The 16,152-nt window shown below is 37.6% G+C and overlaps 1 protein-coding gene across 1 annotated transcript in view; it reads left to right on the top strand.

Annotated features, from left to right (window-relative positions):
• Positions 1–547: 547 nt before the first annotated feature.
• Positions 548–16,152, top strand: part of LOC126184801 (calsyntenin-1) — a 71,978-nt gene continuing 56,373 nt past the window's right edge. Inside the window, exons 1-2 of the mRNA XM_049927386.1 lie at positions 548–756; positions 15,394–15,551. Of these exons, the coding sequence (XP_049783343.1) occupies positions 621–756; positions 15,394–15,551 (294 nt within the window). The 5' untranslated portion in view covers positions 548–620. The remainder of the gene's footprint in view (positions 757–15,393; positions 15,552–16,152) is intronic.

Here is a 16,152-nt window from a genome sequence, read left to right as displayed (position 1 = left end):
ACACAGGTCGCGCAAGTGAAATGACTAAACCTCAGCCGCGCGAATGTCCTAGCATTGGATTACATGTTAGGTGTTCAGGATGTTTCCTTCATTTTTTAAATCGAAACTTATCTTTGTTGCTGTAATAGTAGGCGTTTTGGTACTAGCCACATGAAACACCATTTCAGCAAACACCTATTAATTGTATCTCGATTTTTAACGTCCTAAAGGTGAATTATTGTTATTGTTGACGAGATCATTTTCGATCATTGATGTTCAATATTGTGACGTCATGGGTCACGTTATGTGCGCAGGTGCGATAGGTTGCCATAGATTTTCTTGATTGTGATTTTTAATCAAGTACGGATATGGTCTGCATATACCCCTTTGAGTTTAGTTCTAGTAGATATCCGCAAGATGGCAAACTACTGCGCGGCTGCGCTCTCCGTAGCGGTTTCTCATTGGCCAAGCAAATGGGCTTAGCAGTGCCATCTACGAGTACGATATTGAAGCTATACAGTAAAGGGACGGGGCAACGAAATAGCTTTCACGTATCTGCTGTGGCCGATGTGTTTTTTCGTAGTATCTGGGCCCTTGACGTAAAGGTTTGGCGAGCGTTATGTGCGTGTGAAGGTTTTGACATGGACTTCTGTACACTGGAACTCAGAACTCTAAGTTACTTTCCTAGCATGGGTAAATACGTTTTAGCGTTAGCGTTCCTAGGTTTTGTTGCATCTTCACCAAACGCCACGCCGGGATCTGTATCGGCAGATGGAGGTGAGTTAAGAGTGAAACAGGTTAATGGCGAGCTCTGAGATTCTGAAATCTGAACACATGTGACACTAGAATAATCCTGGTGTTTTGGAAGTAAATCTCAACTTACTTAAGCATATTATATGAAGAGCACACTTACAAACATCAAGCGTGTTTCTTATTTCGTTAAATATGACAGCAAATTAAATTTACAAAACGTATTTGACAAGAAGCGACGAAATGTTTGTTATGAAGTTAGCCGCAACTACTTTTGAGACATTTCCATACCTTAAATAGTGTCGAGTTTTCTGTCATCTCATCTTCATGCGGTCGCCATGTTCTTTCATTTTCAGATTTCGGATTTTTTAAACCCTACCGAAAAACTCGTCTCACAGGAATCTGTTGTCTTCAGTCAGTTTTGGACTTATAGTTAACAAAGATTAATGTGTATGCAACGAACGGCTTCAAAACTCATGACTAAATCGTTGGTAACTGGGTTAAAAAAAAGGGGGGGGGGAACCTTACATTTTGAATTTGTACGGAAATACCACATGCCAAACAAAATGTCAATGCAAAAAGAGAGAGACCTAGGCAGTATCAGCGTGTTTGGGCAATAGCCGTACTGCTTTTTCTGTTTCTCTGGGCTTCCGAATTCACTGTGGTAATATCTCAGAGTGAAACCGGTGATACTGATGCGAAGCTGCAAATTTTGTCCAGAGGAATAACATGATGTGTGAGATTTGCGGAGTGGGCGATTACTTTCAGGGATGGCTTTGTTTTTTGAATTATTGATCTATTTTAGTAGCTGTTCTTGTTTATGATGGAAGAAGTGAATGACGAGTTATAGGCAGAGTGTGTGTGTGTGTGTGTAAAAATGTTACAGTTGAAACTTTTAAAGACAGTGTCTAACACAATGCCCAAGTTATTGTGTGCTCAAGTTACTGTACTTTGCGGTAACCTCTTAAGTCAGAAACGTACATAGTACTGGATTACCCGTTTAGAGCGGCATTTAATATGTTAAGTGTACTCAGCATCAGATACTCCTATAATTCTTACATGGGTACCACACTATCAACAATGACGTTGCCCTCATATAGTGTGAACAGTATTTGTCGTTAGGTAAATACAAGAAATGTCATAGTAGCATTGCATTTTGGAATATTGAGCCTTAAACAAAATGTTTTGCTTTAGAATTTATACTTGTGTACTATGAAAACGTGCAGTTTAATTGCTGTACCACATTAAAGATTTCCACAAAAAGTGTCATTTTTGATATGCTTTGTTGTGCTAAAGTGTTGAGATATGTGACCTCAGCAGCTAAGCACGTTTCCCATTATTTCTGTAGAAGCCGGAAAAAAATTCCCACCTTTTCCTTCTGGATTGAATTATAAAACATTAGTTAGATACTGTTTTTTAACCCCCCTTCCCCTATTGTTTACATGTTCCATCAGTGAGCTATAGGCACTCTCATTCTCCCTCCTTCCCTGCCATGCATGCATTTCCTTGTGTCCCTGCGCATCCACACATTAATCATTGCAGTTTTTTGCTTGTGTGTCCCTGTTTGCTAAGTTTTTCTCAAATGCTTTGTTAGATGACGATATAGAAAACGCTTCATAATTAAGGAGTGTATGTTATCTTCGTCAAGTGAGTTGGCTTGACAGTACTGTAGATCTAAGTACCCCTGAATACCGTAGATCTAATTACCCCTGTCTGATCATTAAATACTCATGCTGTATTCAATCTAAGAGATCACTTGGTCATGACAGCAATATATGCTGCTGACATATTGGGGAGATTCTTGCAGTTCAGTATGACATGATACCTAAACGTGCAGTATGTCACAAAATCACAGAGCTTTGCTTACTTGTAGTAGACTATGTTGTAGCTGGAAATATCTTCTCATCATACTGAAGCAGCCATCTCAATTGATTTGTGGCAGTCTTGTATTCTCAGTGCAAGGTGGCGCTGTGCTTGTATGTAAATACCCATCTTGTTTTGTTTGTCTGTGTTTAAATTGAGCTGTGCAAGTAAATTCCAAGTATTTCAGAGGGGCCAAAAATGATTGTTCGTGCCTTCCTTAATCAGTTGAAGAAATGATGAATCTCAAATGAGGAACTTAATCCCCATTTCCCCCACCTGGTGCTAGATAATTCACAAATAATTCACAAAAAGTAAACCGTTCTAATGTACACCTACGTAGTAACGGGGAATTGGGCCTATTCAGTTAAGTACCTCCCATTCCTGTGATGGCATATCAAGTAAGGTCATAGTGTAATATTAGTGGGTTTGTCTGTGGACAGGAAGAGAGATGTGAACTGCAAACAGAGACTACAGGTATGTCGGTTTACATATGGATTCATATTGGTTGGAACTTTCTGAAGTTCTTATGTGGGTCAAGAGTAATATTCAATACTAGTGATCTGCTTTGACCTGTGGCACATTTTGTTTTTTCACAGTTTAGTAGGTAGCTGGTGGAGCCAGTGAATGTGAAACCAGTAAAGCTGGTTGTGGTAACACTGATCAGTAGCTTAGCCCATTTGAAAACATCACCACAGATATGATGTTATAGTCATAGTGTTGTTTACGTTGTTTCTCAAGTTTCCTATGCCGCTGGTCAAAGCAAATAACTAGTATTGAATATTCCTCCTTATCCTAGTAGGTTGTTTTTTTCTGTTCTCACTTTTGAGTGCTCTTCAATTGATTACCCTTTTGAAGGTTCTGTTCATTCTGAATAATGAGAAATGTTTGATAAGAGTTGTCGGCTTTGACCAATTACATAGGAAACACACGACAAAATCCGTAAACAATATAGCAACTATTACATGTTATTGGTGGTTATTTTCAGATGGGCTATACTATATAGATCAGTCTCTCACCACAACCAGGGTTTTTTTCCGCACTCAGTGGCTTCACCAGCTAACAACAAAACTATGAATATATGCACCAAAACATTGACATTGCAGCAGCCAGTGACATTACGTCACTCACCAAAACTAATGTCTCATATTGAACATTCTTGTCAACCCTAAATTTGTATCAGTTCTTACAGAGTTCCACTTTTATTACATACTTTTTTCATAGTGTTGCTGAATTACTTTTGCATTATCATCACAAATAAGACACAGCAAGATTATCCATCTTAACCTGTCCTGAATATGAAAATAGTCAGGTTGCTTATTCTGCTTTGGCTAGGTGTACAGCCCATTCAATATAACTTGCTGCGACCTTACCTAAGTAAGAATCAAGTCATGCTCTGTGCCTTAGTTTGTGAAATATTTATTGCATTTGTTTTGTTGAAGATAGCTTTTTCACGTTTCTAAATTTGTATCAGAGTAGGCTAAATAAGTATTGTCCAAAGTTGTACCAGTTTACATAATCACATTCTGTTGTGAGAGAGAAATTTTATGTTAATACTTTAATTTGGGTGTTGTATGTCAGGCCATCAACTTGAAGAAAATTTTTGTACATTTTTGAGGTGTTTCATGTGACCTCAAGGTAATTATTGACAGTGCAAGAAAACAGAAAGTATCTGACAGTATTGTGTTATTGTAACTGATTTGACTAATCAGAGTAGCCTACTTCAGCAGTGTTGGTAATTGTAAAGTAGGCCTGACAGCAGACATCAAATATTATTTTCATCTTATTCATTTAGTTGTGTAACCAACCCAAGATACACGAGGTAACAAGTGTATCTGATGGTAACAAGAAGTGTCATTAAGTACAACTGCCAATTTCATGTCAAAACAAGAGAAAGTATAGCGTTGGGGTCTCGGTTGACCCTGCTTGGTAGTGTGAAGGTTAAGACTGACTTTACATCTGAGTGAAATAGGGTCTACCCAGTTTGATATAGATCTCCAATGGTCTTTCTTACTTGCTTACGAGTTGTGAATTGCATCTGTCAAGGTCACAGTTGATGAAAACTCGTCCTGACTAATTTGAGTTAGTACTCGCATCTCTTTGGAGGGGGGGGGGGGGGGGTGAGATCAGAATTTTCAAATGTTGTGAATCTTGCATTATTACTTCAGAACTATTTATCTCAATCATGCATTATTACTTCAGAACTATTTATCTAGCTCTTCATAAAGCTACTTTTATTAACCAGCAGTATTCTTAAATGCCTTCTAACTCCCTCCACCTGCCCCCTCCCTTGTTGTTACATTTTCTTCCATTTATTTTCGTCAAAAGACTCATCTTAAATTGATCGTGTAAACATTCTTAATTTTTTTCCGTGGGTGGCTCTATTAATGACGATAAAATTAAGTATCAGGTGTTTAAATTTAAATGTCGCTACAAAGTAACACTTTTTATAATAATTGGCTAAAGCTTAGCTACTAATAGTTACCTGCTTGGTATGAGAGTTGTATACATAACATAATAGGATTCTAAATTGTGTAATGTATTGACTGTGAATCTTAAATTCAGGCAACAATTGAAGTAAGTTGACTCTCCATTTCCCGACAAAGTAATATTCTTGCTTGGAGTCATTAAACGAGTGTAAATTCAACCATATGCCCATTGTGTAATTGCTGTGTTACTTCACTGATAGCCTTCGTGGTATCTCTTTCTGAGGAATTTGCACATTTATATACGCAAGCAACCACACTCAAGTGAGTCATGGTGACATCACAAGAACCCAACATTGTTCTTTGTATGGTCCTAGTGGAGATAGGAAGTTACCTTCCTTGTACACAGTACTGAGTGTGTGTTTGTATGATGATAGGAGTGTTAGTGCTGTGGTTCTGCAGTTGTCCAATGTGCAAACGATGAAGGATCGGAGTGAATGAAACCTATTGGCAATATATAGCCTTTCCCATTCTGTTAGCATCAAAGGACTGGCCACCATCATGTTCTCACATCATAAGACACTGTTCAGAAGTTTTGTATGTAATTACTCTGTGACACTGGTAAGTAGCCTGGAAAGAAAGAACTATTCCTACTATGCTTCTGCTCGTGTCAGCATAAGGTTGATGATGATGATGATGATGATGATGATGATGATGATGATGATGATGATGATGGACTACATCCCCCACCATCTGCAGCTGGGTATGTCAGTCAAGTGCCTCCACTCATTTGTGCTAGGCACTATGGCTGTGGAGACTGGGTAGAATTAATTGGAACCATTCCAAGTGCAATTTTTCTGGGGAAGATATTTCATTATGATGCTGCACTAATTTGGGATAATTACATAATGCACACCACTACAAACATTAATATAATTCCAAAGTTCAAATCTCGTGATTGAAATGAAATGTGACTGAGAAGTTGCAGTGTGTCATCCCTTAATATTTCATTTTCCTCATTAAAAAACCTTTGTAAAATCAGGTCATTAGAAACATTGGGGGGGGGGGGGGGGGGGGGGCTTTTGAGATGCTGATATGTGGCATATCTAATGCTTAAAGCAGCATTAGAGAATCCTAACCACTGGGTTCAGCAGAGTTTGTTACCTAAATCCATTCAAAAACCCCTATTTATGATGATGTTGCAGAAAACATTGGTGCACTGCTGAATTCCAGTGCAGTTTTAGCCAGTCTCCTCACACACATTTAAACAGATACCATCAGGATTGTCAATCCTTACATCAGTAACACAAGACACTAAAACAGTTCAAATGTGTTAATGCACAGAAATAAAGGCGTAATCTTTCAGCTCGCACACAACAGGCCTACCCGTAAAGTTAACATGGTGTGGTGTCAGGAGGGGCATCTGGTCAGAGAAACAATTGTCAGTTTCACTGGAATTAACTAGAAAGTTGTTTAATTCCACTTGGTAAATGGCACTCTCTGACTGGTGACTTTTAGAGAGCTTAAAATAATGTTTCTCTACTTGTAGTATGGTGACAGTGTAATGTGACTTTTTGTAAAGTGACAAACACTATACAGTAATATGTTTTGTAAGGAAAAACTGCAAAAGACTTCTAAGAACAATTTGAAATAGTGGAAAACAGTTGGCTGTCAGTACTAAGTAATGATGGACGATAAATTAACTATGCAGGTTGTTTCATTGTGACTGGAAGTCATAATATCAAAGCAAAACCAACAAACAGTTCTTTTAATCTGTCTTAAATTTATCATGTTTAATTTTCTGGAAGAAATTTTTCATTTTATAGAATCCTATGGTAACCATTTATTAATGTTTCCTCTAAGGTTTGTTGTTCAGATATGTTGCTTAGGCTCTCACTTTCCTCCCTCATTGTGGGTGTGCTCAGATGTTCCAAGGCTAAATAATCTTGTTTTTAAACTGAAGTGAAAGTGACCCTTGATGACCCTTCTCAGCTATGTAGCAGACTTTGACTCAGATCGACTACTTTGCCTTTCATAAGCAACATTAAAACATCCAAGTCATCAGAATTCAGTTTGAACCTCTACTCGGTCAGTAGACAGAACAATTGACAAAATGAAAATGGAGTAAACATTTGCCTTCCTCATTAATTTTTTTCTTTGAAATATATTGGCAGTCAGTTGTACACCAGAAAACCCCCAATTCTTTAAAGAATTAAACTACCATGTAGGAAACAGCTTCAAACATCTGATTACTTTGCATATGAGTTAACGTGTTAAATACATAATGTTAAGCATGTATGTGAGATAAAGTTTGGACAAGGTTTGAAATTATGCCTAAAGATTGTTGGAAACTGCCAAGTGCTCTCATTATGAAACACTGGATTTATATAATATGGGTAATTTGTGCTCCATTTTAAGCAAAAGCAAGTTTTTTTTTTTCTCCACGCAGTTCAGTGTTCGTGACAGAGCAAGGTGGCGCAGTGATTAGCACACTGGACTCGCATTCGGGAGAGTTGCAGTTCAAACCTGTGCCCAGTCAACCAGATTTCAGTTTTCCATGATTTTCTTAAATCACTCTGGGCAGATCGTGGGATCGTTCTTTTGAAAGGGCACTCATCCTTGACACAGTCAGAGCTTGTGCTCCATCTCTAATGACCTCAATGTCGACGGGACATTAAACCCGATCTGCCTTCCATTCAATGTTCATCATGTCATATCTCCTGAACTATGTTTTGTACAATATAATTCTGTTGGTACATTCAGTGGTATATGTTGATACTGTCTGCAAACTGTGTTGTGAATAGAGTTGGTAGTAAATAAGTAATAAATTTAAAGTTCACATGTCATGCTAAAATGTTACTATATGAAAAGTAAAAATGTAGTAAGTAATAAGTTTTCTTTTCCTTTAATTATTTTGTATGGGAAGGGGGGAGTCAGTGAGAGAAGTTTTGTACAGGTTAGAAATTGTGCAAAATTCATGGGAACACTCAAGTGCTCCCATTATCAAGTACTGGACGAATAAGTTCCGGGTATTTGTAATACTTATTGTGTTAAACTTTTAACATAACAATATACCTCTTAATGAGTAGATTGATAGATTTTTAAATATGGTCAGTAATTATGCGAAATATTGAAAGCCATGTTTTTGTTGCCCCCTGGAAGCTGTTAGGTAGGCAACCTGCTACTTTACCAGATTCTGGGATAGTCACTTAAAAATATAGATAAGGAATTCTAGGTCAAATTTGTAGTCAATAGTGAACTCATATTGGCATAATCCATATCGCTTCAGGCAGGGGGGCTACCTTCATAGTCTTGGATGTGATTGAATTTAGCATATGTTAAAATTCAGGGGTAAGTAAGAAACATGTATTTTTTTATCATCATCATCATCATCATCATCATCATCATCTTTTAAGACTGATTATGCCTTTCAGTGTTCAGTCTGGAGCAAAGTCCCCCTTATAAAATTCCTCCATAATCCCCTATTCAGTGCTAACATTGGTGCCTCTTCTGATGTTAAGCCTATTACTTCAAAATCATTCTTAACCGAATCCAGGGACCTTCTCCTTGGTCTACCCCGACTCCTCCTACCCTCTACTGCTGAACCCATGAGTCTCTTGGATAACCTTTCTTCTCCCATGCGTGTAACATGACCCCACCATCTAAGCCTGTTCACCCTGACTGCTGCATCTATAGAGTTCACTCCCAGTTTTTCTTTGATTTCCTCATTTTGGACACCCTCCTGCCATTGTTCCCATCTACTTGTACCTACAATCATCCTAGGTACTTTCATATCTGTAACCTCAACCTTATTGACAGGGTAACTTGAATCCACCCAGCTTTCGCTCCCATACAACAAAGTTGGTCGAAAGATTGAACGGTGCACAGATAACTTAGTCTTGGTACTGACTTCCTTCTTGCAGAAGAGTCGATCGTAGCTGAGCGCTCACTGCATTAGCTTTGCTACACCCCGCTTCCACTTCTTTCATTATGTTGCCATCCTGTGAGAATATACATCCTAAGTACTTGAAACCATCCACCTGTTCTAACTTTGTTCCTCCTATTTGGCACTCAATCTGTTTATCTCTATTTCCCACTGACATTACTTTCTTTTTGGAGATGCTAATCCTCATACCATAGTCCTTACATTTCCGATCTAGCTCTGAAATATTACTTTGCAAACTTTCAATTGAATCTGCTATCACAACTAAGTCATCTGCATATGCGAGACTGCTTATTTTGTGTTCACATATCTTAATCTCACCCAGCCAGTCTATTGTTTTCAACATATGATCCATAAATAATATGAACAACAGTGGAGATAGGTTGCAGCCTTGTCTTACCCCTGAAACTACTCTGAACCGTGAACTCAGTTTCTTTGTTTTCGTGAGGAATTTGTCACTTGACACAGTGTTTTGTGAAAAGGACTGTTTGAAATGTCTTCTGACTGAGGCCACAGGAGAGTGAAGTGTGCTGACTATATGAATATCTATAAAAGTGATATATAAGAAAAACAAAAAGACTTTGTTCAGGTTGGGAATAAATGCTCTCATTTGAAGATTGTTTTAAAGTGAAGATGTGTCCAGTGACAGATTTTTATGTTCTAAATGTTTTGTCAGAATAGAACAATGATAGTATCTGAACAAGGTGAAGCCTCCCATGGTGCAGATTTTGCATCAATAGAGGAAGAATTAAATACCCAGAATTAGTCAACTACAGAAGTAGGTGTTAGTCCTGTTAAGAAACCATAGTCAGTGAAGTAGCGCAGAGAAATTACTAAAGCTGTGGGTGAATACACTGCAGTAAAACTGGCCACACTCTTCAAAGTAGAAATTCCATCTTCAGAAGAAAATGAACCAAAGGACTCTTGCCCCTCTTGCCAGAATTTTTTCACGGATATCAATTCAGTTGTTGAATATTGTGCATCCTACAGTGAAAAGGTAAAAGTTTTAACTATTATTCCAGAGACATTTTCAAAGAAAACAATTTTGAACCATGTTCCGTCAGTATCAAAGTACATGGTAGATAAATCAAGAAATGTGAGGTCTGTAAAAGGAGTCTTTAGAAGTCCAGATCCCTATTATGGTCATCCTGTAGAAGCAGCTCATGTTCAAACAGTGCAATCGTTTTAGCTGTAAGACAAATTGTTCTTGCCAGAGTGCCAACAAAAAAAAAGACACAAACTGTAACAGTTGTGAAAGTGAAGAGGTACATGACTCGTAGTATTAAAGAAAATTTTGCAGTTTATAAGAGCAACTATACAATTTCACATATTGGAAGATCAAAATTTTATGCATGACGGCGTAAGTGGGTAGTTCCACACCCAATTAGAGACTCTGTTTATGTGTGTACTGCACAAATTTTGAACTTTGTGTGGTAACTTTGAAGAACTTACTGGAGCACATGACATAGGACGCCTTGGTTGGGCATGTGAAGTAAAGTGAGAGACTTGTTTGTTTCAAGACTCCCCTGGAAAGGGAGGATTGTCTTTACAGACACTTGGCCTTGCAGAAATCACACATGTGACATGGGAGGAAAATAAACTAATTAAGAAAACTGTTGCCTTTGACAGTTTCATTGATGAACTTCAAAGCAGTAACACACCAGCATCTGAAGAAATTGCAACAACACATTGCAGAAGTGAAAGGGTGTGTACAGGCTGAAGAACTATTTTTACTGCTTCACTGTGATTTTGCTGAGAACTGGTCTGTAAGTTTCTGTGAAGAAGTAAAAGGGTATCATCGGAGTAATGACCAGGTTTCAATTTTTACAGGAGTGACGTATTTCAAAAGCAAGACCGCAAGTGTTGCAGTTAAAAGTGATGACACAGGACATGACTCAGGACATACTTTGCTAGCAATGCGCAAAATTCTTGAACTGAAAACAGGAGCAGAGAAGATCATTATTTCTGATGGTGCTCATACTCATTTTAAAAATCGTTACAAGCTGTTTGAATTGAGTAAGTCACTTGTGCCAACTGACTGGGTATGCAGTGCTACTGGTCACGGGAAGAGGCTTTGTGATGGCGTAGGAGGCTTGCTGGAGCACATGCTACAAAACATAATCTTTCCAGACCAAATACAGTTGCAATTTAGAATTCTGAGGATTTTACGAGAGTTGTGAAATCTTACACATCCACAGCCCTCATTCTTTTGTCCAAAGAGGAAATTGAAGAATTCTGTGAGAAGAAGAATGGTCTAAACAAACTACTCATGTGACAGCAATTAAGAAGACACATTTTTGGACTCAAAGTGATGGGCGAACTCAAGTTGCATGCACTTTAAAGAGCAAGAAAGAAGAAATTTTGTTCATTCAGAAACACCTCAGAAACAGCAGGATAATATTCGGATTCACAATCTGAGAAGGGGGATGTTTGCGGCATGTGTGTATGATTGTAACTGGTGGATTGCAGAGATTATAGACACCAGTTGCGAGTTAAACAAAATTGTAGTGAACTTAGTGCTACCACGTGTACCAGCTGCTGTGGATATAGGTTTCCAACTGGATGGCAACACCACCATCAGTGTTCACTTCTTGTTTACAATGTTTTGAAGATTGTAATTGCTCCAGTTCCTATTGGTTCAACAGGAAGACATCATTCTATATCAAAGGAAGATATTGAAGCAGTGGAATGCATTTTTAGTTCATTGACTGGCTAATTTCAGTACAAAGCAGAGTGCACAGAAGTTGTATAAATTGAAACCTTTAAGTCTGTGGACCTTTCACATACTTTTTGGAACCATTTAAAATGCTTAAATATGAGTCTCTTACTCATCTTTCAAAACTAAAATTATGTTAAATAAGGCTAGGTTTTGGTTTTTATAAGTCTGTTATGTGATGATAAAACAGGTTTTATGTATGACAAAAATTTCAATTGTTTATAAAACCTGTTTAACCTAAAAGTGGAAGCTCTTCTTTTCAGGAAATGTAGAACTGTGCGGTACTAATCAACAACAACAAAAAATCAAAATTTTATGGATTGACATTTTTGAAAACAAAAATTTCCATAAACTAGAAAAAAGTTCAGAACGCTATAGTAAAAGAACTTTGACAGATAGTCCAAGTGATGGATTTCTTTGCAGTCATAGAGCAATTATCTTTCAAATAAAAAGAAAAAAACCAACAAAACATCTAGAACTGTTCCAGAAATACAGCATTTTAAATTTTTTTCCCAAAATGCTTATCTTCAAAATGGTATGCGCAGTGTCATCTTTGGAGGGCTGTATCTAGGAGCAGAATTTTTTTTGGAGAAAAAAAAGTGTGTGTTCCTTACTTAGTCCTTCATTTTAACATATGCCAAATTCAATAACTCTGAGACTATGAAGGTAGGATTTTTTCCTAGCCTGCCTGAATTGATACGGACTATGCATATTCCTTTATTCGGCATTTGTGCTCGAAACTTCATACAGTGATGTTATGTGGGGTGATGACGAGAACAAGCAAGAACTGGCTCTTTGAATTAAACTGAATTATTTGACAATGTCAGTGTCTTAGGCATAGCATTGTACACGAAAAAATGTTACTTTTGCAATCAAGTGATCAACCAGGTTGTCATCTTTTAGTGAAGTTAAAAATTTTTATTATGGCTTTGTTTGTAGTTATAAACTACTTATTTTCATTTGAAGGAGACAAAACTGTCATTAACTTATGAGCCAGGTATGACTTTTTTTTTGGGGGGGGGTGTAGTCAGGTTCAGTAAATTATTTGTGTAGTTAAAGAGGCTGTCTAGCTGAGTACCTGGCATTGCCTGTGTACATATATATTCCAGTCTCCTGTTAGTCCATCTCTGCCACCTCTCTCTCTCTGACCATCTCCTCCTCCTACCCCCACCACCCCCTCTGAATTCCATCTCCTCCTGCCTCCTCTAATTGCATCTCCTCCTCCCCCCTCTTAACTGCATCTCCTCCCACTCCCTGTAATTGCATCTCCTCCTCCCCCTCTCAGTGCCCATCTCCTCCTCTGCCCTTTCTCTTCCCATGATATCATGCTCACTGCAATAGGAGGCTCATTGTTTTACCATCACAGCATTTCTTTCCAGATGTAGACTAAATTTGGTTTAAATCATTCCAGGGGTTTAGGATGAGCTTTTAGCTCACGGCTTTGCCATTGTATGCACATTTCAAATATATTTCACATGTATTTTCATAATTTTTGTGCACCTCAATATTTGACGTCATATCTCCTTAACTATGTGTTGCACAGTGATATTGTTTTGCAGGTATATCTAGTGGTTTATGTGGTTACTGTCAGGAAAATGCGTTGTGAATAGAGGTAGTAGCAAAGAAGTAATAAATCAAATCTTCATGCTGGCTGCGGCAGTTTTTCACTTTCACGCTTCTCTTTGTTTGACATCGTACATCATGAACTGTGTAACACAACAATATAATTTTGCATGTATATTCAGCAAAACATGTGATTACTGTGTGCAGAGTATTACAAATACTGTTCGTAGTCAAGTTGTAATAAATTAAAACATCATGTTTTGTATGGCAGTTTTACTGGATGAATAGCGAAAATGTTGTAAACAATTAACTTTTTTTCCTTTCATCATTTTGTGGAGCTCACAAGTGAGTAGTAGTTTGGTAAAGCTTTGAAATTGTGTTACATATGTTGCAAGTCTCAAAGTGCTCTCATTCTCATATACTGGATGACTAAAGTATGGGTATTCGCATGTGGTGGGCTACACTGCTTTTTCACCCCTACATCTTTGATAGTTAGGTGGTTCTTACCTCAACAGCAATGATTTCCAGTTAGTAAAACAGGAAATGACTATGATAGAACTATCGGATTAATAAGTCAGGGTTGCAAAATATTAACACAAATGAGGACAGAAAAATGAAAAAACTGGTAAAGGCCAACCTCGAGGTAGATCAGTTTGGATTCTGGAGAAATTTAGGAACATATGAGGCATTGCTGACCCTAGAACTTATCTTAGAAGATAGGTTCAGGTGAGATGAACCTACGTTTATAGCCTTAGAGAAAGGTTTTGAAAATGTTGACTGGAATATTCTCTTTGAAATTTTGAAGATTGCAGGGATAAAATACAGGGAGCAAAATGCTATATACGTGTACAGAAACCAGATAGCAGTTATGAGAGTTGAGGGACATGAAAGGTAAGCAGTGGTTGAGAAGGGAGTGAGACATGATTGTAGCCTATCCCTGATGTTATCTGATCTCTTCATTGAACAAGCAGTAAAGAAAATTAAAGAAAAATTTAGAGTAGGAATCAAATTAGGGAGAAGAAATAAGAACTTTGAGGTTTGCCGATGACATTGTATTTCTGTCAGAGACAGCAAAGGACTTGGAAGGGCAGTTGATCGGAATGGACAGTGTCCTGTAAGGAAGATATGGGATGTATGTCAACAAAAGCAGAACAAGGATAATGGAATGTAGTCAAATTAAATCAGGTGAAGCAGAGGCACTTAAATTAAGAAATGTGATACAGTGTAGTAGATGAGTTTGTTATTTGGGTAGCAAAACAACTGATGATGGCTGAAGTAGAGAGGATATAAAATGTAGATTGGCAGTGGCAAGAAAACATTTCTGAAGAAGAGAAATTTGTTAACATTGAATATAGATTTAAATATGAGGAAGTATTTTTTTGAAAATATTTGTATAGAGTGTTGCCATGTATAAAAGTGAAACATGGATGATAAACAATTTGTATAAGAAGAAAAAAGAGGCTTTTTCAATGTGGTGTTAGAAAAGAATGCTGAAGATGACATGGGTAGATCACCTAATTAATGAGGGAGAAAAGAAAGTTGTGGTGCAGCCTGCCTAGAAGAAGGGGTTGATAAACAGGACACATTCTGAGACATCAAGGGATCATCAGTTTAATATTGGAGGGAAGTGTGAGGGGTGTAAATTATAGAGGGAGACAGATGAATACAGTAAGCAGATTCAGAACGATATAGGTTGTGGTGGTTGTTCGGAGATGAAGAGGCTTGCATGGCATAGAGTAGCATGGAGAACTGCATCAAACCAGTCTTGGACTGAAGACCACAACAAGACGTGATGTTTGTACCAAATTTGACTGAAATCTGTCCAGTGGTTTAGGGGGAGATGTGGAACACGTAAACACATAGATACATACATACGTACATTTTTGTAAAATGTATGGATATATGCCATTACAGTGTTTGCTTTATTAGTCACAGTAATTTTACAGTAGTAGATGAACACACTAGTTTGTTTCTCTCTCTCTCTCTCTCTCTCTCTCTCTCTCTCTCTGTCTGTGTGTGTGTGTGTGTGTGTGTGTGTGTGTGTGTGTGTGTGTGTGTTAGACAAGTACTAACTTAATTAAAAAATACTTTTCCAGTTGGTACTGTTAGTTAGCAGTGTGTGTAAGACAATCATACTTAATGTTAATGATTTTCAGTTCCCAGATTAGAGCTACCCAGCTTGGAAAGTGGCTACCATGGGCTTGTAAAAGAGAATGAAACTATTGTAGAAGTGAGACCAAGAATTAGAGCAACTGGTGCTCATATTTGTGAGTTTCGAATTGTGAATAAGCACCATGGTGAAGCTCCATTCAAGGTAACGTATCTTCTTTACACTGTAGCTTTCTTGTCAACTAAAATAATACTTAGAGTAATAATTTATGTAGGTGTCAGTGTAGTGTGCTGTATCTTTCAATTTGCAGTTGAAATTTGGAACAAAGGTGACATCCTTCAGGGTATGCTGTTCTTTCTCTCTGCCTTGTTTTGCTGTGTTGCAAGAATCAGTACTAGAGAAAAATGATCCCTATCATGTAATTTAATAAATTTATCAAGTACTATGTTGAGTTCTGTGACTTAATTACTCATCAGTAATTCAGGAGACTCCTAGGTAGCACTAACTTAAGTAAATATAATCACACAAACTGTCGAAGTTGACATCAGACAAGGACTTAACTGTATATAAAGTTATGTTCTTCCATTTGACTGGTGAAGTCTCCTACTCATAAGGTATGCGCATATTCAACAAAAATGGGGTGGAGGAAGTTGTATCGTGTTTTTGCTGTAAGTCAGTCATTTTGCAAAATTTGCGGGATTAGATGCATCGTAAAAGTAAAAGATTTAACTTCCAAAGCAGCTGTATGTTAAGATTTAATTATAACTGATGCTTAATACATAATTTAATTTGGGTATTTATGTTG

This window comes from Schistocerca cancellata, chromosome 4, assembly GCF_023864275.1.
Source record: "Schistocerca cancellata isolate TAMUIC-IGC-003103 chromosome 4, iqSchCanc2.1, whole genome shotgun sequence".
Lineage (NCBI taxonomy): Eukaryota > Metazoa > Arthropoda > Insecta > Orthoptera > Acrididae > Schistocerca > Schistocerca cancellata.
The sequence above is the reverse complement of the archived record's forward strand: the minus strand, read 5'-3'. Positions and strand labels throughout refer to the sequence as shown.